This window comes from Aquarana catesbeiana, linkage group LG07, assembly GCF_042186555.1.
Source record: "Aquarana catesbeiana isolate 2022-GZ linkage group LG07, ASM4218655v1, whole genome shotgun sequence".
Taxonomy (NCBI): Eukaryota; Metazoa; Chordata; class Amphibia; order Anura; family Ranidae; genus Aquarana; species Aquarana catesbeiana.
The window spans coordinates 88,925,705-88,953,612 of NC_133330.1; the positions used below are offsets into that span (position 1 = coordinate 88,925,705).

Below are 27,908 nucleotides of genomic sequence, written 5' to 3' on the forward strand. Positions count from 1 at the left end.
CATCTTGGGCTTAAAGTGCTTTTAGAAGCACATGACGCAAAGATGGCACCCAGGGATTACTATAACATTTTGTTTGGTTTCTTGCAGGCTTTGGTGACCCTCTTTCCATAAGCATTCCTATTCTTATGTAAAGACTTGTCAAACCTGTGCTCACTCTTATGCCCCATACACACGGTCGGACATTGATCGGACATTCCGACAACAAAATCCTAGGATTTTTTCCGACGGATGTTGGCTCAAACTTGTTTTGCGTACACACGGTCGCACAAAGTTGTCGGAATGTCGCCAAGAACGCAGTGACGTAAACCACGTACGACGAGACTAGAAAAGGCCAGTTCAGAACCAAGCGCGGCACCCTTTGGGCTCCTTTTGCTAATCTCGTGTTAGTAAAAGTTTGGTGAAAGACGATTCGCGCTTTTTCAGACTCGTGGTTTTCAGATCGTTTTCTGCTGTTCAGTTTGTGCTTGTGGGTTTGTATCTGCTCTTCAGTGCGTGCAAGAAAGCTCCACGTGACTTATTTGAGTCATTGTGTTCTTGTTCGTTCGTTACTGTTTTTCAGGTCGCTCTTCACAGGCCTTGCTGTTCTTCAGTGCGTTCTGTTACTTCGTTCTGAGCAGCCGACCATTTTCTAGCCATGTTGCGTATACGTACTCCTCGTAGAGTACGTGCTGTGCGGGGGCTTGGTGTTGGGGTCCTGACCTTGACACAAGTCCAGTCCATGAACAGGGTGGGGAGGAGTTTATGGACCAAGAATTGGTTGCTTCAGCGTGACCAGTTCTGTCATATGCCTTTGCTCCGTGAGATCCATGAGAATAATCCTGATGATTTCAGGAACTTTCTTCGGATGAGGGACCGCGTATTTCACCGTTTGTTGGCTTTGCTGACCCCCTATATTAGCAGGCAGGATACCTGCATGAGGCAAGCCATCACTCTGGAGCAGAGGCTCGTCACCACCCTGCGGTACTTGGCGGCGGGGAGAAGCCTGCAGGACCTCAAGTTCTCGACAGGCATCTCCCCCCAGGCTCTGGGGTCATTATCCCAGAGACCTGTTCTGCCATCATCCAGGTCCTGCAGAAGGACTATATTAAGGTAAGTTTTTTATCCTTTTATATCACATTTTATTGTATTTAATGTTTTATAATATATTGTATTTCTTTCCTCATTCCCTAATTACCATGATTGTAATATGCTGTGAATGTCCCCTTTGTCCTCATGCATGCTGGATTTTTAGCTAATTTTCTTTTTGTCCTTCAGACATATTTGCCTTCACTTACCTCCCCAGCATGCTCTCCTGGCCCTATATTCACCTCATGTAGTCACTTAATGTATTTTATCAGCTAAATAGTAGTGCTTTACCCCAAACACCCCTAAAATGTTTTTAAATGTGATTTGTAATTTAAATTCAGGCAGAGTGCCAGAGGCTTTTTTTAGGGGTCCCCAAATCATTTGGAACCCTCCCTCCCCCCAACTGCTAAGTCAGCTGATCCCAATTCTCTATCTATCCTCAATCATCTATCTGGTAACTTTGCCAAACCCATACATACTATACCCATCTCTTTTGTGCTCAGATTTATGGATGAATTCCCCAAAGCATGTAGTGCAAGGGCCTGCCTGTTTTACTTTCAAATGGTACTGTTTAAAGTTTTTTTATCCTATTATTATCTTGATAGGTAATAGCAGAATGTCCAAATGTGCTCAAATGTGTACAGTGTGTATTTATATCTTTGTATTATGACACTTCTTACCTGTCCAGTGGGCTGCCAATAGTGTAACTAAGGAGGGGCTGTTCAAAGTAATACACATTATTTAGGCATTCATCTCTCAATGAAGTGGAGAGGGTTACCTGTCCAAGAGCTCCCCCCCCCCCCCTATAATGTTAGAAATGGCCCAGGAGGGGGAATATGATAGGTGTACCTTATACTTTGGTCTTTAAAAATTACCATTAATAAATGTTATCTTGATGTTGGCCAAGAATGTTTGTGTCTAATCTGCTTTCTATGTTTTAATGTGCAAAAAGACAAATTTTTGTTTTGTTTTCCTCAACAGTTTCCTTCCACGCCACATGGCAGACTGTGGCCTTCCACTTTGCCCAGCGGTGGGACTTTCCTAACTGCGGAGGGGCAATTGATGGGAAACACGTCCACATCGTCCCACCACCCAACTCGGGGTCATACTATTATAATTATAAGGGGTTCAATAGTATTGTGATGTTGGCGGTGGTGTCGGCTAATTATGAGTTCCTGTATGTGGACGTGGGGAAGAATGGCCGGATGTCCGATGGTGGAGTCATCGCCCAGACGGAGTTCTACAGGCATCTCCAGAATGGCAGCTTGGACTTGCCACCTCCAGAAGACAATGTGGAAGGACTCCCATTCATCTTCATTGCGGATGAAGCTTTTGCGCTGGGGGATCATCTTATGCGGCCATTCCCGATGAGGACCCTCACCCCGGACCAGAGGGTTTTTAATTACCGGCTGGCCAGAAGAGTGGTGGAGAACACGTTTGGAATCATGGCCAGCCAGTTCCGCCTATTTCTTACACCCATACACATGGCGGAGTATAAACTGAATCATATTATCCTGGAGTGCTGTGTTCTACACAACTTTTTACGGCAACATTCTGCCAACTATGCTGGCTCAGTTGGGCCTGAAGCAATTGAAGAATTCAAAATGAACCAACCCTGACGGCGCTTGAAAGTGGCCGTCCTGGCTTGCCCTCCCTGAGTGCCCGTGATGTCCGGCTAAGATACCTTGAATTCTTTGCGGGTAGGGGGGCTATCAATATGCCAGACAATGTGTGAAACCTTTATCAAATAAACAAAAAAAAATTAAGCAAATCTTTGGTGACATTTACTGCTTGTGTTTGTTTTAGCTGACCCTGACAGTAATGTGGTGAGTCCTGAAAATGGCGTGATTGTGTAACCTTATACAAAGCACTGCTGGGTGTTATTTACTAAAGGCAAAGACACTTTGCACTACAAGTGCACTTGAAACTGCACTTGTAGTGCAAAGTGGATTTGCCCTCATGGAATAACACCCATTGTCACAGAAAGCAGCAATTAGAGCACCACAAAAGTGTTGTAGCGTTGAGACAATAATCCACACAATCTTGATTAACAATCTTTTTAATACCTGCACAATCACATGTGCATTTTCACAAGGTTTTTAAAACAAACCAACATATTTGTTGTATAACAATTTTTGGGGTGGCATTATAAAAAGTAGAAATGTCCATTTAAGATAAAACAGGCATGTTTAAAACCAACAAGAAAGACACAAATCTTGAACTTACAAAGTTCACTTTTGGTAGAACTTGAAGGCAATATCAGACATGAGTATTTACAAACTGTGTTTGAAATTGCGTTCAGATAGGGTGAAGTCACCCCAGGAAAAGCCAAATTTTGAAGATGCACACCAATTTACGAATGTCAACATGTGCTAGCTGCCATCACGGGGATCAAGGGATGTGTTTTGGGGGAGCAACCCCTTCCTCTCAGCTACTTTATTATTGAGGAAGGGGTTGCACCCCCAAAATGCATCCATTGATCTCCCGTGATGGCAGATAGCACATATTGACACACTGTGTGCATCTTCAAAATTTGGCTTTTCTACAATTCGACAAAAAATTTTAAAATTGTAGCACACCATAAAAGAAAGGGCTTTGGAGGGGTTTTAAACTCTCCCCAAAACATCAATGATGTTCTTATTTTTTTGAATAACATCATTGATGTTTTTCTTGATGTTTTCCAATGCAACATTACACCCCATGATCTCCCCGATCAGGATCTGTGCACTTTCTGGGGTGAAATGCCCTGGATCCACAACATCACGATCACCTAAAAAGAGAGAAACAAAAAAAAAACGTATTATAAATATGCCGGCATCCATCTCTTACCTGAGCCTGTGGTCGCAGACACTCGCCTGTTGTGGTGCCAATTTCCACTACGTCTTCCTCCTCCTGCTCTTCTTGTCTTTGGGGTATTTCCCCTTCTTCCAGAGGTGGGGGGTCTCTGGTCTCCTCGGATGAGGGGTGTCCTCCGAGTCTTTTCTCCCCTATGTAAAAAAATAATGGTATACTTAGCACACAGATATTTCATGGCAGAACTATAAATATGAAACATTGCTTGGAAATGGGGTCCAATTTTTTTTGTGGGCAGAGTTCCAAGATGTAGAATTTTCCTGTTTGCTTGTGTCCTTTGTCAAGCTTCAATACTTTACCTGTCTTGTACAAGCTTCACAGATGGAGACACCCCTATAGTATACACTGGAGCATCTGTGTGGGACCCCCTAACAAAAAGGGTGTTCTTGTGTCCCACAATAGTGCTCCAGCGTTCAGATGTGTAGACAGCTGCTGAGTGTCCTCTCCTTACACAGAATCGAGTTTGCATTTCATTCTAGTAACAAACCCATCTACACAACCAAATTATTTTCAGACAAGTAGGCCCTAAAAAATGTGGGCAAATGCATATGGCCAAAACAATGGTGTTTTATAGGCCGAAAGAAAAATGTTTTATACGAACGAATAATGTGCCAATGAACATGAAAGTTGCCATTTTAAACTGTACAACAGTTAAGAAAAGCACATGGAGTAGCACAAACGTAATAAACACAAAAAGAATAGGAACACAGCACAACTACTTACTTTTTTGCAGCACTCTCTGGATCTTTCTGTACTGCTCGTGCTCTCTTAATTTGAGGTCCGACCACCGCTTCCTGAGCTGATCTTTCGATCGTCGTACCTGAAATTACGGTGCAGACTCTTGACCACTTTCGCCATGATCTTGGCCTTTCAGACATTGGGGTTGGGGTAAGGTCCATACTTTCCATCATAGTCAGCCCTCTTCAGGATGTCGACCATCTCCAACATCTCCCCAAAGGACATATTTGAGGCCTTAAATCGTCTCCTTTTGGATCCTGACGTTTCCGGCTCCGGGCTTTCCTCCTCCTCGTTGCTATAATTAGCACGCACCTGCTGTGTCTCCGCCATGTGCTCTTCCCCCACTGCGCCAAATGACAAGGGGCGGGGAATAGATTAGAAAAAACGTCAGGCGTGGACGGAGTTGCACGCATGCGCAGTGTGTATAAAGCGTAACATGCGTGCGTAGTACGTACGATCTGTGAGCGGAGGAAGGAGTATAGGAGGCGCCAATCGTGATAACGAAGGTAAGATCTAAACTTGGGCCTATACTGCTTCTAGATTGAGGCCTATATTGTAAAAAGATTAGGAGAGTTTTGCCTGACATTAGGGTTAATCTTGTGTTGTGTCTTGCAGATAAAATGGATGGCTTCAATGACCACAACTTCCTCCCCCTGTTCATAGACAAGTACAGGGAGCTGCCCTGTCTGTGGCAGGTGAAACATCCACATTATAATCATAAACAAAAGAGGCAGGCAGCGCTGGAGAAACTGCTGGAGTTGGTGAAGCCGGTGGTCCCCACGGCAACCATCCCCTATTTAAAAACCAAAATTGGTGGCCTGAGGAGCACTTATCTTAGGGAGCGCAAGAAGGTCACGGATTCCCAGAGATCAGGAGCTGGGGCAGATGACGTTTATGTCCCCAGGCTGTGGTACTATGAGAGACTGCGGTTTCTGTCAGACCAGACTGAAGTCAGGGAATCCCTCTCCACTCTTCCTTCCACTCTTCCTTCCACCCTATCTTCCACCCCAGCTGAGGCTTCCGATGTCCAACCTGGGACTTCCAGCCAGGAAGAAGTGGAGGAGCCCAGATGGAGTCAGGTATAGCATTCTTCTACAGATTTCTGGTCAATAGATAAATGATCTTTACTAGATGTCATTCTTGATCACTAATTTAATAAAGTGATTTACAATTTGATTTAATAAAGTGTTTTACATATCAATAGACAGTAGTGGGCAAAAATAATTGGGACAAGAATGAAAAATGCTGGGCTCAGAATGATCATCAGTTATATTTGTTAACATTCAATTTGCAACAGTCATGAGCTGAAAATTGTGTGTGATTGATGAAGAAAAAACTAAAACTATGTCCCTTTTTCATACACAGGAAGACCTCAGCCAGGAGGAGGCTGTGGAATGTGGCAGCCAGGAGGAGGCGGGGTTAAGTTGCAGCCAGGAGGAGGCGGGGCTAAGTGGCAGCCAGGAGGAGGCGGGGCTAAGTGGCAGCCAGGAGGAGGCGTGGCTAAGTGGCAGCCAGGAGAAGCCTGGGACCAGTCGCAGCCTTACCGAATCGCAGGTTCCTCCCCTACGCCTTCCATACAAAAGAGCGAGGAAGGGGACTCACATGCAGGATTCAGCGCTCAGGCTCATTCAGGAGGCTTCTGCGTCCCTCAGAGCCTTACCCACTCCTGAAGAGGCTTTTGCCTGCATGGCTGCCACCAAACTGAAGTGCATGCAGAAGGGTCAACGCCTCATGTGTGAGAAACTGATTTATAAAGTCCTAACTAAGGGGGTGAGTGGTGAAATCACACCCAAGACCGACGTGATTGAGTTGGACCATCCTCCTCCTCCTCCTCCTGCTGCCACAACTCCACCACCAGAGCCACAGCGTGGAAGGAAGTGTGGAAGGAAGACCAGAGAGTGATGACCCTGGGTTCAGTCTGGTCTGACAAAAGATGTAGGCTCTTGTATGACCACAGCCTGGGGACACAGATGTCATCTGCTGCTTTCATGATCTCTGTGACTTCTGGACCAGATTGTACTCCCTTATATATGGACTCCTCAGGCCACCAATTTTGCAGTAAAATAATTGATGTGTGCCCTGGGGGTCAAAGGCTTCACCAATTTCTGCTGTTTCTCCAGTGTTGCCTCCCTCTTTGTTTGGTTCTGAGCCCTTAATAAAGGCATTTTTGGTTCAATTATACTCGCCTATGTGTGTTTTCCTTAAAAAAAAAAACAGTTTGTTGGTGAGGAGGCAGGTACATTTCAAAAATACAATGTGAAATTAACAAGGGACACAAACACCAAGCAATCTCCTTGAGATTAAATAATACAAGATATCAATGGTGTTGTGGTAACTTGACACACAAAACACACACAAAAAAAATCTTTATTAAAAAGCAAACAAAATTTTTACCAAAAAACAGCCTTGAAAAAAAAATTTTTACAATTAAAAAAAAAAAACAAAAAAAATTGGTCAGATGTGAAAAATCAAAATATATTGAGGGATTCACAATAAATAATAAAGAAAGAAGTTTGTGAGAAGTCTGTGTGAATATGAGCAGCAAAACTACTTCATTCTTCTCACATTATAAAGAAGAAGAGAGTGCGCTGTATTAAACCATTTTTTACATTGCAGCGTGACGAAAGTGCTGTATCCATTCCGAACGCTAATTTTACCTGACTGAGCTGTTCCGTCTCGGAATTTCTTATGAGCATGCGTGTCACTTTGTGCATCGGAACTGGCCACACGCGGTCGGAAAATTTTATAGCCTGCTCTCAAACTTTGTGTGTCGGAAAATCCAATGGAAAATGTCCGATGGAGCCCACACACAGTCGGAATGTCCAACAACACGCTCCGATCGGACATCTTCCATCGGAAAATCTGACCGTGTGTACGGGGCATAAGTCCTCAAAAGTCAAGCCCTCTGGATTAATCCTACTTTTGCCTGTCCTTAAATGCCCCTGGACGCACATCCAGGTTAACTTGTCCTCAAGTTCTGCTGCCTCTACACCTGCTGATGCGGTCCAAACTTTTTTAAAAAGTTCCATCCATCCTTTGCATAGATTGTCTTATTCTGCCTGGTAGGGCCTTCAACCTTTTCTTCAAGCCAATCTGCATCCAGCTACCCAACTTGACTCCAGTGACATGTCACCTGCTATCCAGCCTGACTTCACTGGTTCTCTGTCTACTGTCCAGTTTGATGCCATAGACTCTCTGCCTGCTAACCAACCCATATTGATGATTTTGATCCGATATCAACTACTATCTGAACTCTGCCTGCCTTTTGACTTCAGATTTGACCCTGATTATTCTAAACCTTGTCTGTCTTGTACCCGGACTGTCATTAAACCACTCTGCCTGTCTGCCAACCGCAAGTACCTGTTTGTTGTACTCAGTTTGCACCTGCCCCAGTGTGGTAGCCAGGCACTTGTAGCATTGTGTATAAGTGCTTGGGGCAACCGAGTACCAGTAAGTGCCTTATGGGAAAGGGGGCTGCTTTAGGTGAAGAACACAGAAGCCAGCTAGAGTATCTGACCATTTGCGTTAGGGGTAAGAGTGACAGTATGTCTGGCAGAAGCAGCCATAATTGATCCTCTATGCAGCCATATACAGTAGTCGCTACAGTCACTAGGAATTGAAGATCAACTTTGTTATCCACTGTATGTTAGTCAATATGAGCACAAGGTCAAATAATTACCATGGTCAATATGTTCATAAAAATTGTATAATAAAAACACACTTACCTGTAGTCATCAAAAAATTGCTCTTTCATAGACTGTACTTCAACTTCTGGTTGCAATTCTTCTTTTTCTTTTACTGAAAAGGAAATAAATGATGTCTGTCATCTGCATGTCATATTTTACCAGATTTCACTTCATCCACATTTTGCTACCCAAGGCTACATTAACCCTTTTTTTTTGCCCATTTTATAGAGCACTGACACAATATCACTTTGCTTTTGTAGAAAAAAAATGAACTGTTTGCATCAGCCTGTGTAGAGAATATGGCCCTGTCATGTTTATACATGTACATACAACAAAGTCAAATAGTTGGAAGCAAATTAATTTTGCAGTACGTTTAATGATTGTATGATGAAACTGGAGCACCTGGAGAAAATCAATGTAAAGAAAAGGATACCATGCAAACTCTGACGCAGCATCCTTTATAGGGATTAAAACCCAGCACTCCAACATTACCAGCAGTGATCACGAACAGCAGTACCACTACTTGGACTAAAATTACAATCTATTGTTTGGATAATAAAACATAAAATAATCAGGATGCGATTTTGAGTTGAATGATTCTGTGGTTTCATTTTGCTTTGGGTACCTTAACTATTACTTTATACATTGCTCAGATTTAAACCTAGAGTAATTCATTGTAAATGTGTCCAGAGCGGATTGAAGCCATACCTGTATAATGGATAATATATTGGGCTCCATTCACATAACCAGATCGAATGCGGTATGTAGGTGTCCAGACACATTTTCCCTAAATATTGCATAAGATCCTGCAACTGTCAATTCACTATATTGTTTTGCAGTATTTAATGCAAAATGCTTTAAACTGTCAGTAAATACTGCATGAAATAAGTAAATTCACAGAAGGAGATAAATAATTAAATGCATGCGGTAATTAAGTAGTGGTCCAGGCATGTGGTATTTAAGGAATGTATAATTATAATAACCAATTATGAGTGGTCGCTGTCTTTTTGGATCACTTCTATCAACAGCAGTGCATAGAAACATAATATGTAAATATGGAAATCATTGGGGTTGATTTACTCAAAGTATAACTAAAGGAAAAACTTTTTTTAGTTTTGGATAGAATGGAGGTGAAGGAGATTCACCCTCTCTATATTTGTCTTGTTTGGGTTGTCCTCTGGAAAAGTAATAGGGGGGAAATCTTCCAATGGGACACAGATGGATAGATAAAATTTACAAGGGTTATAACCCTCCCCTACTTTATCCAAAATTAAAACATAAAAGTTGTGCCTTTAGTTTTACTTTAAGGCAAATACTGTGCAATTTGCACGTTGCTCCAGAACTTAGTAAATGAGGTAAAGCTTCACTTTACAAGGAATACCCAATCACATGCAAGGAAAAGAAAAAAAAAAGCAAGACATGGATGAGGGAGTTTGGGGAGGAGGAACTTGACTGTCCTGACCTCAACCTGATACTGTAGAACACCTTTGGGATGAATTAGAGGGGAGACTGCAAGCCAGGCCTTCTCGTCCAACATCAGTACCTGACCTCACATATGCGCTTCTGGAAGAATAGTCAAAGATTCCCATAGACACACTCCTAAACCTTGTGGACAGCCTTACCAGAGGAGTTGAAGCTGTTATAGCTGCAAAGGGTGGGCCAACTCAATATTGAACTCTACGGACTAAGACTGGGATGCCAGTCAAGTTCATGTGCGTGTAAAGGCAGGCATCCTGATACTTTTGGTAATACAGTGTATGTGTGTAATTTGTGATACTATTTTTATTTAATATTTGACATTTTTAAAGATATTTTGTATTTACTTCATTGAACTTAATTGTTTTTGATACACCACGTGTGTCCTGTGAAATCAGCTTCCCTTTGACCGGTATTCTAGACACCCTTTTTCTTTTGTATTAATACATACTGTATGCTGCAGGGACCACACTAACTTCGTGAGTTTGTATATTTCTACAGTTTAAACCATTTTACCTCTTTATTAGCAACAAAAACTGACAGGGGTTCTAATTCTTCTCCACTGTATCCATCCCTCTGGATATCGCATGAGATAAAATACTGCATGGTTTCACAAGATAAATACCGCATATTTCAATGAAATAATGCATTCAGTATTTTAGCGGCGTTTTTTTGTGAATTGCAAAATTTTTTTTGAGAAATGCTATGAGCTATTTTACCGCACATTTTAAAGCGGAAAATACTGCTTCGTGAATGGAGCCCATTATCTGTAGTGTAACTGTTACCTGCATATTTTCCTCCCCTGTTTCTTTTCACAAAACAAGCAACAAGCATTAATAGAGTTAGAAGAGCCACAGCACACATCAGTCCGATGAACCATCCTTGTGAAGACAGGCTGTGAGGTGCATTAGCGTAAGCTGCAATTAAAATAAATAGAAGAAAATTTAAATGCATAAATATATATTTATATTTGTATTGTTTAAAGTTGCAAAAAGGTTTCCCTCCCAACTCATTAAAGACAAAAAATATTAGTAAACAACAAATATTGCTATACAGGTTACGTGTTTCATTTGTTAGATCTATCACCTACTTTAACTGATCCCCAAAAGAAACACAGGTTTGCATTGAAACTTTCCAAAAACGATATTTTCCTAAAACCTGCGACTGTTCTGGGTTCTTCCCCCAATAAACACATCTTGTTTATGTGTTTATAAGGACAATCTTGGACATGACTTGTCATAGCACCAATAAGGAACCTAAAGTAGCATTTAGGTGAGCAATCATTAAACCCCCAGTAGACTTTAACCACTTCCTGCCCAGGCCATTTTTCAGATTTCGGTGCTGTCACACTTTGAATGACAATTGCGCGGTCATGCTACATTGTAACCATGTGACATTTTTATAATTTTCTTCACACAAATAGAGCTTTCTTTTGGTGGTATTTAATCACTTCTGTTTTTTTTTTTTTTTAAAAGACCACAAATTTTGAAAAAAAAAGTTTTTCTTAGTTTCTGTCAGTAAATTGTGTAAATAAAAATAAAAATGTTTTCTCCTTAACTGATGGGCGCTGATGAGACAGCACTGATAGGCTGCACTGATGGGCACTGATGAGGCGGCACTTATGGGCACTGATTAGGTGGCACTGATGAGGAGGCACGAATATGCTGCACTTATGGGCACTGATAGATGGCACTGATATGTGGCACTGATGAGCACTGATAGGCGGCCTTGATGGGTGGCACTTGTGGGCACTGATAGGCGCCAGTGGTGGGCACAGATAGGCGGCACTGGTGAGCACAGATAGGCGGCACTAGTGAGGACAGATAGGTGGCACTGATGGGCACTGATGGGTGGCATTGATGGCAGCAAAGATGGGCATTGATGGCCAGCACTGACTGGCATCACTAATGGGCACTGATTGCTGGCACATGTGGGCACTGATTGCTGGCAGTGGTGGGCACTTTATTGTAATCAGGGCACTGATGATCAGTGCCCTGATTACATACCTAGATGTCCCCTGTGAGGAGATGCCACTGATCGGCTCTCCTCTCTTTACACTCTGTCAGTGTGAGACGAGGAGCGCAGATTACCGGCATCTCCGTGTTCTCTTTACAGAGATCGGTTTTGCGCCATGTCCAAGCTACACGGCGCGGCAGCAATCGCTGCACTGTGCGCCCCCCCTGGGCGCGTGAGAGCGTTCATTCTGGGAAGCCGTTATATGAGGTCCACCCAGAACGAGAGCCGCTGTCATTTGACGGTGGGCAGGCGGCAAGTAGTTAACCTCCCTGGCAGTATTCCCGAGTCTGGCTTGGGGTGGATTTTCAAAACCAAAAGCGGTAACCCCGAGCCAGACTCGTGATCGCATTGCAGGATCCAGGAAGAGCTCACTTACCTTGTTCCCTGGATCCTGCAATGTCTCCCCGCAGTGTGAGCGGCTCGTCCTCCGCTCGATTCATCACAGAGCTGATCTCCGTTCCTTCGAGCTTTGCGACGCATGGGGATGGAGAGCGGCGCCAAATTCAAAAAGTGAAACACACACTATACATACAGTACACTGTAATCTTACAGATTACATTACTGTATGAAATTATTTCACATCCCTTTTGTCCCTAGTGGTTTGTCCAGTGCCCTGCATGCAGTTTTATATTATAAAAACTTTTCTTTCTGCCTGGAAACTGGAGATTTCCATAGCAACCCAAACCATCCCTTTACATCAAAAACAGTTTTATACCAGCTAGAAAAAGCGATAATAAATTAGAATCACTCGCAGTATTGAGCGATAGTGATTTGTGGGGAGATCCGTCATCAAACACTGAAAAGTAATGACAGTGACAATTCTGCAACTGAGCAAATTTCAGTGTTTTTGATTTGATTACATTATTGAATAATTTTTATTATTTTTATATTATTATTTGGTATAATTATTTATAGTTATTTATTATATTATAATTTATGATTTTGTGTTTCAAACTTTATCATACCCAAGATATCTACTAGACTCTTGTTTGGACAGATTTAAGTGAGTTATTTCTAAGAATTACAGGCCTACAATATAAAACGCCAAATTTCCATGCAAAATAATGGTATCGCTTTCAGCACCAAAAATGTGAAATAATCATACTGCCAGGGAGGTTAAAGGAGTTGTAAAGGCGGAATGTTTTTTATCTTAATGCATTCTATGCTTTAAGATTAAAAACCTTCTGTGTGTAGCAGCCCCCCCAGCACCCCCTAATTACCTATCTGAGCCCCTTCTCTCTCCAGCGATGTCTACGACCCCCTCAGCCATCCAGGACACTTCTCCTGATTGACTGGAACATAGCAGTGGCGCCATTGGCTCCCTCGGCTGTCAATCAAAGTCAGTTGCCAATCAGGGGAGAGAGAAGCCAGGTCGGGGCTCCTGTCTGAATGGATACACAGAGCTATGACTTGGCTTGGGTGCCCCCTGTAGCAAGTTATTGGCTGAGGGGCACTCAAAGGAGGGAGGGGCTAGGAGCAGCAAAGAGGGACCAAAGAAGAAGAGGATCCAGACTGCTCTGTGCAAAACCAACTGTACAGAAGAGGTAAGTATAACATGTTTGTTATTTAAAAAACTTCCATTATGTAAGTTATGAGAGAACTATGGGGCTTTCATTTATGATTTCCTTCTGAAAAGCGAATTTGCCTTATTGTGTCTGACTTTAATACATAGGGGGTGATTTACTATTACAGGAAAGGAATTTATACCAACCATGCATTATATCAGGAGTGCAGTTTATAGCCTGTAACTGTATGTGTTCCTTTATCCTTTGGCCTCCTTAGTGTAGATTTATAAGGGCTTCTAAATAGTAATGCTCTCTTCTCAATCGCAACAGTGACTTTTTTTCTTTCCTTTTACCTCTTCTTTGAGTTTTAGAGAAGCCGGCATTGAGGATATGTGGTTCACTGGAGCTGTGCTGAGCTATTTTTACCTTCTCTGAAGATATAAGATTAAGCACAGGAAAGCTCAATTAGGCTCCCAAGCTTAGCCTTTTGTGAAACTCAAAGGAAAAGATATGAACTTCTACTGAGATGGTTGGGGAGGAGATGCCCACCCATTATTAAGAAGTCTTCTTGGAATGGAAACTAAACTTAGGAAATAAGGATAGTAATGATAGGTAGAGACAAATGTACAGGACTGTTGTACAATTTTATTCTGTAAATGTATTTCTGAAAAAGACTGAGGTGTTATATATAAAATGATTTTCAGCCTTCTATGACAGTAACTACTGAGATAAGACTGTCTATAGCTGCCCAAACACTGGCTGGTTCAAACATTTGGAGAAAAACCACTCACTAGAACATTCTTTCTTGTCATCAATGGGGTTGGTCTCCTAAAGTCAAATAGACTGTGCACTTTGCAGAGTGCAGTTGCTCCAGAGCTCAGGAAATGCAGTAACGCTTTACTTTGCAAAGAAGACTCAATTTTGTGCAAGAAAAAAAAAAAAAGCAGCACTTCTGCTTGCACATGACTGGATGATGGAAGTCAGCAGAGCTTCTGCTCATATACTAAGCTCTGGAGCAATCTTTTTGCGTTTAGTAAATCAACCCAATTGAGTCAACTAATTTGGTTTAAAGGCCCTTAAAATTTAGTTTAGACCTGTTATTTAAATGGAATCCCAGATGTATTAAACAGGTTTCATTACAATATGTAACCACAATAACTACGTTTAAGCAGGCCATAGACGGATGGAAATTCAGACAGTTCAGCAGGAACCAAACAAATTTTGATCCATCTATGGACAGGCTGATTGTACTGAATCTATCGATTGACTTCAGTACAACCAGCCTGTGTAAAAAGTGTCACCAGCGCAAAAACAACAATAATAATAATCATAATAATGAATGATGAATATATGTGTATTAAACATATAAGGTTTGCTGCGTCTACAATTTCTCCACTATTCGTGGTGCAAGAGTGAAAATATATATAAATAGGTAGCTGCGCCAACCCTAATATACAAAGTATATAATCAATACAGCCAACGATACTCAATTAATCTATATTAAAAAGTGACTTTTCCAACCAATATAGTGCTCACATCAATGTGTTCAATATATTCATTAATTCTCAAAGAATTGTGCATACAAAGTGATTAAATATAAATAAAGTGATTCGGTACAAAAAAGTAATTCAGTACACAAAAGTCCCAGTGATGGTTCTTCATAAATTTATCCCATGTGTCAAATATAAATTTGTGTCTGAGCGATCCAAATTCTCGTGATTCACCACCACCTTCCAAAATTTGCACTTACCAGAAAGCAGTAATCAAAAAGCCTTAGTAATGCCTGGTTCAGTTGGTACTCTATACGGGTATACCAGAGATTTGCCCAGCAGATGCAGCAATATTTGTTTCATATGCCTCCACCATTTACCATTCTTTAATTCTCATGAAAAAAACAAATGACCATTACTGCACAATATTGCTCAGTTTACTATCCTGTAAAGGTATTAAGAGATAGTTCACTCACATTTACTTGTGCCTTTAGACTGGCACCAAGTCTATCCAGTGTTCCAAATAAAGCCTGTGCTCGACAAAGCTTCCTGTTGATACCTAATCTATGCAAAACGTGTTGAGACTAGTTGAGTGATGCTGATGTCACATCCGTCCCCTGACCCACACTGAAACCAAGGCTTGAACCACACGCTGTCTTCCTGAGACGGTATGGCAAGCACAGGCTTTGTTTGGAACGCTAGATAGGCTTGGTGTCGGTCTAAAGGCACAAGTAGATATGACTGAACTATCTGTTAATACTTTTAAAGAATAATAAACTGAGGACTATTGCGCAATGATGGCCATTTGTTTTTTCATGAGAAATCTCTGGTATACCTGTATGGAGAAGAACCATCACTGGGACTTTTGTGTACTGAATCATTTTTTTGTACCGAATCACTTTATTTATATTTAATCACTTTGTATGGACAATTCTTTGAGAATGAATGAATATATTGAACATATTGATGTGAGCACTATATGGGTTGGAAAAGTCACTTTTTAATATAGATTGAGTATCGCTGGATGTATTGATTATATACTTTGTATATTAGGGTTTGTGCAGCTACCTATTTAAATTTATTCTCAGTACAACCAGCCTGTCTGTTTGTTTTCAGATGTGGCAAGATTTGAGACTTCCATAACAGCTCTTCACCCATGTGCGGGAAGCCCGCAGGTGCGCAGATGTGCTGGAGGGCTCTGCCAGGACATGAAGTAAAAATAAATAAAATATCATATCCAGTTGTGAGAGAGGGAGGGGTGAAGGCAAGGGAAAATACATTTTTATTTAGTGTGAAGGCCTGCTTTAATTGTAACCCTCCTATAGAACCAACATGATCTTAAAACACCCACTTTGAGCTTTGTTTTTTTCTTTTGACACCTACGGGTTCTTATCATTCACTTGTTGTACCACTGCAACTGTTATTGTATATTGCATGGGTTCTGGCATATCTCAAAAGACAATTTTAGACAAACCGTAAGACAACATGAAGAACAGTAAAACAAGAGTCCCAGCTAAAGTAAATTGTAGAAAACAAGAGATAGTTCAACCAGCTATCATCTCCAAACTACTTATTAGTAACTTTTTAGTGGATTCACATGTAAATTCTGGAACTTTGGTAAAAACAGGTTAGTTCAGCAGCAAAAAAGGAGGAAATCAATGCAAGATATTCTTGGCAATCTAACAGAGAACATGAAGCATAGCATTGAAACAGCAACACAAACACATCACTAAACACGTAACAAGCATCTGCACAAACCTATAGCGGGAACTTTGGCAGCAAAAGCAGGAGTGCGAGATGGGGAAAAAGGAATGCTAGAGAATCCTGGAAAAGAAATGAAAACCTTTGAGAAATGTCCTAAATGATATCAATTTGTACATTTTGTCTGCTTTCTATGACACAAAAGCAGAGAGTGATATTGTACAAGTAATTCTGCATACAATGTTAGCACCATCTAGGGGATTCTCTAGCTAAAAATGGAAAAATATATCTTGGTGACAATGGAGGCTTGGCTAAGAAGTAGAGCTTATGATGTCATAGTTAATCCAGGGGAAGGGTTAGACCTTTCTAGAGGGATCCAAAGATTTAGAAAGACATATTGGGGGATATTTACTAAATCTGGAGTGTGCACAATCTGGTGCAGCTCTGCATAGAAACCAATCAGCTTCCAGGTTTTATTGTCAAAGCTTACTGTAATTAAGCAAGCTGAAGTTAGAAGCTGGCTACCATGCACAGCTGCATTCGGAGTGCTCCAATTTTAGTAAATCACCCCCATTGAGAGATCAAACCCCGCCCAGCACCATCCAAAAAAAGAAAAATCTGAATATTCATTTTAAGTAGAGTCCTTTAAATAGCATGTTATAAATGAACTCAGCTTGCTACAATCATGCCCATTATTTCAAGTGTAAGTTCACTTTTCGTACCTTTTTACAAAAAATCTGCCTATTCAATTCCATGTCCCATAAATAGCACATATAAACGGCCCTCATTTTAAAATGCGGCTCCTGCTTTCCTTTACATATGCAGAAACTGATGGCCCCTGAATCACCCTTCTATTGGAAGGATGTGGTGGACGCTACAAGTGTGCTCCCCCAGGGGCTGCACCAGCCAATTCAAGCTATGCACCTAAACAGTGTGCTCTTTGCTTCTCAAGCAGCAGAGGCTGGGCTTGGACGCTGCAGCTGGAGAAGAAGAGATTGCACTTCACATGATGCCGTTTAACCAGGGTGGGCACTATTAGCAGCACAGTGGTACAGTGGTGTAGTGGATAGCACTCTTGCCTAGCAGTAAAAAGTGTCGCTGTTTCGAATTCAAAGCATGACACTACCTGCCTGGAGTTTGCATGTTCTCCCTGTGCCTGAGTGGGTTTCCTCCGGGTACTCCTGTTTCCTCCCACACTCCAAAGACATGCTGGTAGGTTAATTGGATCCTGTCTAAATTGTCCCTAGTATGTATGAATGTGAGTTAGGGACCTCAGATTGTAAGCTCCTTGAATGTAGGGACTGACGTGAATGTACAATGCATATGTAAAGCACTGCGTAAATTGATGGCGCTATATAAGTACCTTAACTAATAATAATAATATTTGGGTGCACATTTGTGGCGTCCAGCAAATGTCAGGACAGAGATGGATCGGGGGCCAGCAGATTCTGTGGAGAAGCCCCCATGACTGCATATGTAAAGGAAAGCAGGAACAGTATTTTAAAATGAAATGAGGACCGCTGGTATGTACATTTATGGGATCTGGAATTGCATTGGGAGATTTTTGTAAACATACACTTCAAGAGTTTTCCAATTTCCTAAAGCTGAAATTCAGGGAAACCGCTAAATGCATACTGTATATCAAATAAATTTGTGTCCATTCAGCCCTGAAAGTTAGAGTTCTGTGATACAATCCTTTCTAAGTCCAGGAAACCTGATGTTTCTCTGCTACAGTTTAGTAAGACTTACAGGTCTCCCCTCTCCAAATGAACAATGAAAGGAGTAGCAGCAGACTGATGAGGTCATCTCTCTGTTACTCTACTCGCTCAACCTGTCATATTAGTCCTTGCATGATTGGCTCCTTGTTCTGCTGTACCTTGTTCTCCTTATTCTGAGTTCAGAAACTGCAAGAGTCTGATACCAGGCTGTAAGGATGTCCTAATGACATGAAGCTGCATTATTTGTCTCTGTTATACCTGCCTGGAGTTCAGCTTTAAAGTGATATTAAACCTTCACATTTTTTACAAATAAAATAACAAACATGTTATACTTGCCTGCTCTGTGCAATGGTTTTGCACAGAGCAGCCCCGATCCACCTATTCTTGGGTCTCCCGCTGGCACTACTGGCTATTTCCATTTGGCAAGTACCCCCACAGAAATCTATAGATGCACTTGTGCGGGTTCACTCCCAAGCCGCCCTGTCTGTGTCTAGTGACACAAATAGGGCCCCGCCCCATCACAAAGTTTGACTGACAGCAGTGGGAGCCAATGGCTCCGGCTGCTATCAATCTGTCCAGAGAGGAGGGACAGAGCTGGGAGACAGAGCCGCTGCTCTTGTGCACAGCACTGGAACGAGATCAGGCTCAGGAAAGTATACAGGGGAGCTGGGGGGATCCTGTGACACAGAAGGTTTTTTACCTTAATGCATAAAATGCATTAGTTAAAAAACCTGCATTTACAATCACTAACAAAAATAACAAAAAAATAATAATAATAATGTACTGATTCATCAATGGCTATTGTGCAACAAAAGATGTAAGTCACTGATCAGCTGACTATAACCTGCTCTGGTGGTCCTGGAGGACTGGGAACATAAGGGATTCTAAGATAATATGAAAGCCAACTCAGCACTTTCCTGTATAATATAAATATCATTCTACACCTTAGGCTGGGGCGCTCTGCTCAGCTAATAATAGCTGTAAATATAGTGCACTTCAGTCATCTAATTGCTAGGTGTTGAATTAGTATAGCAATGGGCATCACTCCTCACAGATTAGATTTAAGCATTTTTATAATAATAAAAAAACAAACAGAAACCACCTTTAAATTGCTCAAGGTGTCCAGACGCAATTTAAGATATATTAAAATCATTATCATTTAAATATTTAATAACTGCTGACATATGTCTCTTGTATTATTTCTCTTTTAATTACTAGCACTATACCAGGAAAACATCAAAGAAGGCATTTTGCACCGACAAATTTTGCAGCTCAGTTGTTTAAAGCAATCTAAATGTAGTATCTAAAGCCAAATTGTTTTAGTTTGGAATAGAGAGAGAAATTGACGAAACCCCTGATTTTATTTTTATTGCTGTCTGTTTCTCCATTGGGAAGATTCTTTTTGTTCTGGTGACCACTGTCACTGAGACAGAAAGTGATAGAATTAGGCCGGCCATAGACTGAGTGAATTTCTTTCCTGCAATCACAGACAGTGCTGACAGGGGAATCCCTCCTGCCGAGCCATTGTATTTTCCTGGAGGGGGGTGGACGAAGCTGTCCCTGCTGGGAGAAGACAGTGATTTTTGCTAGCGGTTATAACAGCCGCTAGCGATAATCACATGTAAAATCTGGCAGGCTGTTTTTACCCAAGTTGATTGATCGATGCAGCCGGCCCATACATTCTTTCTACCATCCCCTCTGTTATAGTAACTGATGTGCCCAGTGTATGTGTTTTTTTTAAATAAGCAGCTATATACCCTGCTGATGTCAGCCAGGAGGAGGAGAAGAGAGGAGGAAAGAGGTGGCCGGTCATGTGAGCGCCGAGCAGCGCTATGAAAAAGGTATATAGCGGCTCATTTTAAAAAAAAACACATACACTGGGGCACATTATTTACTATAGCAAAGGGGATGGTAGAAAGTTATGATAGCAGCAGGAGGGGTGGCCGGAGAGTGGACGGAGCTGACAGGAAGGGAGGGAGGGGGGGAGAGGAGGACAGAGGAGAGCTGCGGATGATGGAGTCACGTAAACTGACCACAGTGTCAGGGCTCAGCAGCCATGATAAACCGTGGTCAGTTTACAGGGGGAGGGCAGAACCAGGTAGGATCAGCCATGTATTTTAGGTAATACAAGGGGCCAAATTACACAGCACAAGCACTGTGCTGTTATTCATGCTTTAAAGGAACAGGATCCATTTAAAAAAAATTAGGGTTATAAACACTTTAAGGAACAGAATACTGCTAAAAATAACTACCGTTTGCACTAAACCACCCCCCCGTGGGAACCCAGACAGGGTTCCAGGGCTATGAACCTATGCCACTGCTAAATGGACCTTGGGACTTAAGGACTTTCTCATCTTTATAAGATATGACTACCTCATGGGCATTTAGTGGCACCAGGAGAACAACTAAGGGTACATAACAGAACATGTACAGATACTTTACTTGAGGACACACTTAAAGGGGTGCAATGCATGTATGGTGTATCACAAAGAAAAGGGCTTAATTAGGGGACAAGACAAGCTAGAGAAGATTCAGTACAAATGTCTAACATGCAGTGAAGCTATTTGTAGGAGGCTATATTGCTATTGCTAATGACTATTATATTATTGTAAAGTGCACAAGCAAACAGCTGGTGGGCAAAGGTGACGGAGTCCCTGGTAGTGAAGGAGCTTTTGTGTTTAGGCTCCTTCCATAGGAATCATGACCCCAATACTGGGTCTGACATCGTGGCACAGGGGCATCCTAGGGACCTAGCTTAGGAGTCATGGAAGATGGAGTAAGGCCTCCGGAGAAGAGCAAGCATGGCTGATGTACATTGTACAGCTTCCTAGTATCTAAGTGAAAAATATGAGTCAATGTCACCGGGAGTGAGGAGACGGGTTACTGGGCTGGTGTAACCCGGTACAGGCTCAGCGGTACCAGCTCAGAAATGGTGCACAACTAAAATGAGAGAAAAGTTATGAAGTGTATTGAAGAACTGTTATCCAGAGAGCATAGAGTGTAATGAGGAACTGATATTTGGAGGAAAAAAAAAAAAAAAAAAACAAAAGGGAGGAAAGCAAAAAGAATTCTTCAGTGAGGAACCAGCAAGTTTAGCAAAAATATAAATATTTATTGTAGAAAAAATAATACCACATATACACCAGATAGTGTCAACAAGAAAATAAGTTGACTGTAAATAGACCAATAACCACCACTAACAATAAAATAGACAACGTTGTCTAAAAACAGAGAACAACATACAGATGGCCACCACTACACATACAATCACATCTAATTAGCTAGTTGGACTTGCATCGTCCCATATATAGTGTCTCTAAGTAAAGGTTGGAAGCCAAGAGGTGACGGTATGCAGCCGTGGGTATGGGAATTCCGCTGTGCACACTGCCGTTGGCAAACTTGAATGTGACTTTACAGACAGCAGAGGCTGATAGTAGCACTTGCAGATGAATGCTCAGCCACAGCTGATAACCATGCATGAACGGCTGTGTGGGTGCTGGGCAGAGGTGCAGGAGGGGGTATGTGCCTGTGTAACTATTGGTGTATGAAGACAGCGTCTGAGCTGGATATAATGAAGCGATCTCACCAGACCATAGACATCCAGATACACCAGGCACGTTGAACACTCCAGGCCTCCTCAATGTAAGCAAAGCAGCTGAATCATCCTCTGATCAAGTCAGAGTAACTGGAAAGTCCGTTTAGGTAGATGCCCACCAGGGTAATGGAAATGAGGGGACGTGGTAGCGTACCGCCAGGATGCGGTGTGAGCCACAATAACTTCCGGGTTCCGTGCTGTAGAACTTTCAGCGGGCTTCAGCGGGCTTTCGGCAGGGCTTGAGCGGCTTTCAGCGGAGTAGCAAATCAGATCCCAAAGGCTGGTGGGTGGGTCTGTATGGGTACTACGTCGAACGTAATGGCGTCATGCTGACGCGTTTCATCCGTCAAGGATTTCTTCAGAGTACAGAAGTTGAGCCACGGATTACAAGGAGTTAATTATGGATACTTGTGGAGAAGCATCGCTTTTAAGTGGGATTTCTGCCTTAAGCGTGTGGCGTAGATGGTCTTTCTCCACCGTACGCCGCAGCTGAGGTGGGTGGGTATCCACTGCGGGCATCACGATCTGCAGGTGGGCTGGGCCCCTCACCTCTTCCTTGCTGCAATAATGTTCAGCATGACGTTTGCGGGAACCCACCCTAGACTGGGGGTATATCAGCCAGGACCAGCCAACATATCCCCTCACGTGCTCCCATCACAAGAGAGGAATTTCACTCATGCCATTTTCACACTAACCAGGTAATGGGGGATCTTCCTATGACTTTGTATACAGTATATACATATGGCATTTGATTTACTGATCATCTTTGCACTCTTATTTGAGTATGTTAATAACACTTATCTATTTAAACTCCACACATATTTTATCTGCCTACACCTTGTTTTTCATTTGTGGGTTACACATATTACTTCATTTAATAGACACACCAGTTCTATTCACATATTTTGCCAATTGAATTCAATTTTATTTTTATCCATTCATTTATGCATGAATTTACAAATTTTTTGCAGAACTGGGTGTATGTTGAGTGCACATTTATCACACTCAGGGACTGTGTCATAGCAGTTTGGCATATCTCATGGCTGTTCCCCCCCGGTCCCTTTTTCGGGGGGGGGGGGGTCTCCCACTTCAACCCCGGGTGAGACACCCTATCCAGGGCCACCTATTTTTCCTGTTCAGAGACTGGGCACAGCCTGTGAGCTTAGTTGAATGTAATCAAGGCGTTGTCTGTTTTTGTTGTTTCCTTTCCCTGGAGGGCACCACACACTAATATATATATTTTATTCATCTACCATTCTAGTAAAATCTTGTATCTAAGGCCACTTTTACACTGGGGCGGGCGGGGGCGTTGACGGTTAAGTGCCGCTAGTTTTAGCGGTGCTTTACCGTAGTTTTAGTAGCGCTTTTGGGCCGCAAGCAGGGAGCTTTTAACCCCCCGCTAGCGGCCAAACAAGGGTTAAAAAGGCCCGCAAAGCGCCGCTCCTGAAGCGATTTGTAGGCGCTTAGCTAGCGCTGCCCAATGCCAGGGGTGGTTTAGGAGCGGTGTGTACACCGCTCCCACACCGCCCCAAAGATGCTGCTTGCAGGACTTTTTTTCTGTCCTGCAAGCGCACCACCCCAGTGTGAAAGCACTCGGCTTTCACACTGGGGCTGCAGAAGAGGCAGTTTACAGGTGCTTTTCAGGCTCTATTTGTAGAGCAAAAACGCCTGTAAAATGCCTCAGTGTTAAAGTGGCCTTACTCCTGAAGAGTGGCTGTAATGCCATGAAACGCGTAGAGTTTCCAATTTATCTTGTTAATCTTGTTAATCATGTTTATAATATATGTTGATCTATATTATTAACTTTGTATTTTTTGTACCAATCATGCTTTGTTTTTATATGTATTAAATACTTTATTAATATATTTGATATGTTAACTTTGATAATATTACATTATTAATATTATCATTACGATTATGAGTATTATGATTTATTGATATATTATATTCCTCAAAATTATGGAATATTCCATGTGACTGACATTAAATTATATCAACCTCATATTTACATTTATATATATCGTGCAATATTATTTGCAATGACATGCCTCAGGTAAAGTTCGATCACCTTTCCTTTTTTTTCCTTTTAATACCAATGTCACGGCATTACCACTTTATATTAATTGCAGACTAATTCATCTTCAGGAGGTAATACTAGGTGGCTTAAGTTATCAAGCTTTCTCCACAATTTTGACATAAACAGTATATTAATATATGACATGTCAGTGAAATGGTGGTATTTGTAAAATTATTCTTTGCTTATTTTCTTTAATTTTGTGCTAACTGGGCATTCTCTACTTCTTTAGTAAATGAACCCAAGCCTCTAACCCACCAGTGTATTGGTAAACAATAGAAAATAGAGTCCTGGTGTAAATCACAATTCTTATATTTTACAGTGCCTTGAAAAGTATTCATACCCTTTGACATTTTCCATATTTTGTCATGTTAGAACCAAAAACGTAAATGTATTTTATTGGGATTTTATGTGATAGACCAACACAAAGTGGCACATAATTGTGAAGTGGAAGGAAAATGATAAATGTTTTTCACAATTTTTTACAAATAAATATGTGAAAAGTGTGGCATGCATTTGTATTCAGCCCCCCGGAGTCAATACTTTGTAGAACCACCTTTGGCTTCAATTACAGCTGCAAGTCTTTTTGGGTATGTCTCTACCAGCTTTGTACATCTAGAGAGTGAAATTTTTGCCCATTCTTTTTTGCAAAATAGCTCAAGCTCTGTCAGATTGGATGGGGAGAGCCTGTGAACAGCAATTTTCAAATTCTTGCCACAGATTCTTAATTGGATTTAGGTCTGGGCTTTGACAGGGTCATTCTAACACATTAATATGCCTTGATCTAAACCATTCCATTGTAGCTCTGGCTGTATGTTTGGGGTCGTTGTCCTGCTGGATGGTGAACCTTTGCCCCAGTCTAAAGTCTTTTGCAGACATTAACAGATTTTCTTCTAAGATTGCCCTGTATTTGGCTCCAATCCATCTTCCCATCAACCCTAACCCGCTTCCCTGTCCCTGCTGAAGAAAAGCGTCCCCACAACATAATGCTGCCACCACCATGTTTCACGGTGGGGATGGTGTATTCAGGGTGATATGCAGTGTTAGTTTTCCACCACACATAGTGTTTTCCTTTTAGGTCAAAAAGTTCAATTTTGGTTTCATCTGACCAGAGCACATTTGCTGTTTCCCCTACGTGGCTTCTCACAAACTGCAAATGGCACTAATGGATTTCTTACAACAATGGCTTTCTTCTTAGAACTCTTCCATAAAGGCCAGATTTGTGGAGTGCACGACTAATATTTGTCCTGTGGACAGATTCCCCCACCTGAGCTGTGGATCTCTGCAGCTCCTCCAGAGTTACCATGGTCCTCTTGGCTGCTTCTCTGGTTAATGCTCTCCTTGCCCGGCATGTCTTGGTAGGTTTGAAATTGTGCCATACTCTTTCCATTTTCAGATGATGGATTGAACAGTGCTCTGTGAGATTTTCAAAGCTTGGGATTATTTTTTTATAACCTAACCCTGCTTTAAACTTCTCCACAACTTTATCCCTGACCTGTCTGGTGTGTTCCCTGGCCTTCATGATGCTGTTTGTTCACTAAGCTTCTCTAATAAACCTCTGAGGGCTTCAAAGAACAGCGGCATATATACTTAGATTAAATTACACACAGGAGGACTCTATTTACTAATTAGGTGGCTTCTAAAGGCAATTGGTCGCACTACATTTTAGTTAGGGCTATCCGAGTAAAGGGGGCTGAATACAAATACACGCCACACTTTTCAGATATTTATTTGTAAAAAAAAAATTAAAACCATTTATCATTTTCCTTCCACTTCACAATTATGTGCCAATTTGTGTTGGTCTATCACATAAAATCCCAATAAAAAACATTTTCATTTTTGGTTGCAACATGACAAAATGTGGAAAATTTCAAGGTGTATGAATACTTTTTCAAGGCACTGTGTAGCTGCCTTCTAAAATTATTTTCAATATCTGGATTCCTTGTGCTTGTCCTGAAGGTGTCTATGCTGCCTAATACAAATGCCACATTCCCATTTTTAGTGCATTTTTAATGCAATTAATTGCATTTGAAACGGCATACAAAATGCACTAAGAGCTCTCTGCTCTCAATAACATTATATCCTGTGAGAACAGTGTCACTTATTATAATGGCATTGAACTCGTTATGCATTTTGTGCCCATTTCTACATAAATTTACTTGTGCCAAAATAGCAAGAAAACTGTACATTATCATAGACCATTCTTAACTGGTCATTTGTTTCAGGCATATTAAACAGAGTTCAAATAGTCAGAGGTCAAAGATCAAAGCACTGATATTTTCTGTGTTCTCTATAATCTAGACTAGTATCAACACTGGTGACTGATGTATATACAATAATGTGCCTCACTATAAATATGCATCTCTTATAAAGCAAATTAAGCAAAATATTCCCCAAACAAAACACATGAATAAATATGAATCACTTAATTCTACTAATAATGCATGGTGTATGAATAAACAGCAAAGGTGACTAAATTCATCAATATATGTAGTATATTCGAGTGTATGATACGGTTGCACAGGTCCATGTGAGTTCCTAATTTGTTTTAAGTAAGTGTTTTTAATTAATGGAGAGCACTATGTAGTGTTTCTTATTTTATTCACTGAGCACCTTGGAAAAGAAAGTTGATGGAGATGATTAATATCTTGGGAGAGCTGTTTCCAGCTTGAAGGGAAGATGCTATGATTAGACCTTTTAGAATTTTCAGGTCCATCTTGCAAGGTGAGAGTGTCCACTAGGGATGGGGATGGTTTCCAAAGTTATAAAGAAAAAAAAAAGAATCATGGATTGTATTATGGAGGGTATTAGTGTGTTTATTTATACCCTGTGCACTCTTACTAATTGCATTTTTTAAAATGTATTATATTAATTTGCACTTTGTATTGGCTATTTTGAAATCTTTGATGTTCATTTTTACACCTGGCATTATTAATTAATTGTATGTATTGACACATATTTATTCATGTGTTTTGTTTGAGCAATATTTTGCTTTATTTCAATATAGTAGATGCACATTTGTAGCGCAGCACCTTTTTGCATATATATATTTTTGGATGGTTTATATCATTGTGGTGTTAGCAGCTTATTTATTTGTTTGGAAGGTAAATTGGCTCAAAGTAACATATTAAGGGACTGGTGACTCATGGTTATTATTAGGTGTGGCACATCTACCCCAGATCCATTGTATTAACCTTATAATTAGAGATAGACAGTCTGGAATCTATATATTTTTTTTTCACCAAGGGTGGTCCTTGTTAAGATTTCAGAAGAAATATTTCTAATAAAAAGAGCTAGGTGGTTTATCAGTTGCTTTAATATACTTAGACAGTATAGGCTGCTGTTCTCTATGATGTTATTTAAACCTGAGCTTTTATTTTTTTTAAATGTGGCCCAGCACAGTTATGAACACAATAATAAGATACTGCCAGTCTTTCAGACTGAGTGACATCTGTCGTTAAACAATCCTTATTGTGAGCCTAGGTCTTCCTGGACACATCCTTGGGAATCTGACATTACATCAGCCTGGGCTCATAGTAGTCCTTGGCAGCTTGGCACCTACATGTCAGTAGGTGCTGTTTAGGAAGATTGACACCCCACCACTACGGAGGAAGAAGAGGAAAGACCCATGATGTCAGTGGCTTGGATAGAAGACTGCAGCAACTTTTGTCTGTAGGGGCATCAGGGCTAGATGGTCAAATTGTGCTTTAAACTTTGGAGTAGGACTCTAAATGTAAATTCAAATATCTCTTCTATTGTATAGGGATTTTTTATTTTATTTTTTTTTTACAAAAATAACAATAAAAGAAATGTATGGTTGTTTTAAAGTTTTCATATGCGAAAGTGATTACCTTAGTGAATATCATGTTATCAGTGTATAATAATATTTCAAAACCATTTTTAGGAGTATATATAGAAGTATTTCATACATGGGCATACTTCAAATTGCAAATATATATATATATATATATATATATATATATATATATAT

The 27,908-nt window shown here is 41.1% G+C and overlaps 1 protein-coding gene across 10 annotated transcripts in view; it reads right to left on the reverse strand.

Moving 5' to 3' along the window:
* The window catches only part of CHL1 (cell adhesion molecule L1 like), a 290,056-nt gene that overhangs the window by 18,441 nt on the left and 243,707 nt on the right, over nucleotides 1-27,908 (reverse strand). For 9 of the 10 annotated variants that reach the window (XM_073592465.1, XM_073592461.1, XM_073592456.1 and 6 more), the window contains 3 exons: nucleotides 16,588-16,653; nucleotides 10,604-10,735; nucleotides 8,382-8,454 (listed from right to left, as the gene is read on the reverse strand). In XM_073592465.1, the coding sequence (XP_073448566.1) occupies nucleotides 8,382-8,454; nucleotides 10,604-10,735; nucleotides 16,588-16,653 (271 nt within the window). The remainder of the gene's footprint in view (nucleotides 1-8,381; nucleotides 8,455-10,603; nucleotides 10,736-16,587; nucleotides 16,654-27,908) is intronic. The other variant, XM_073592467.1, reaches the window with a different exon arrangement.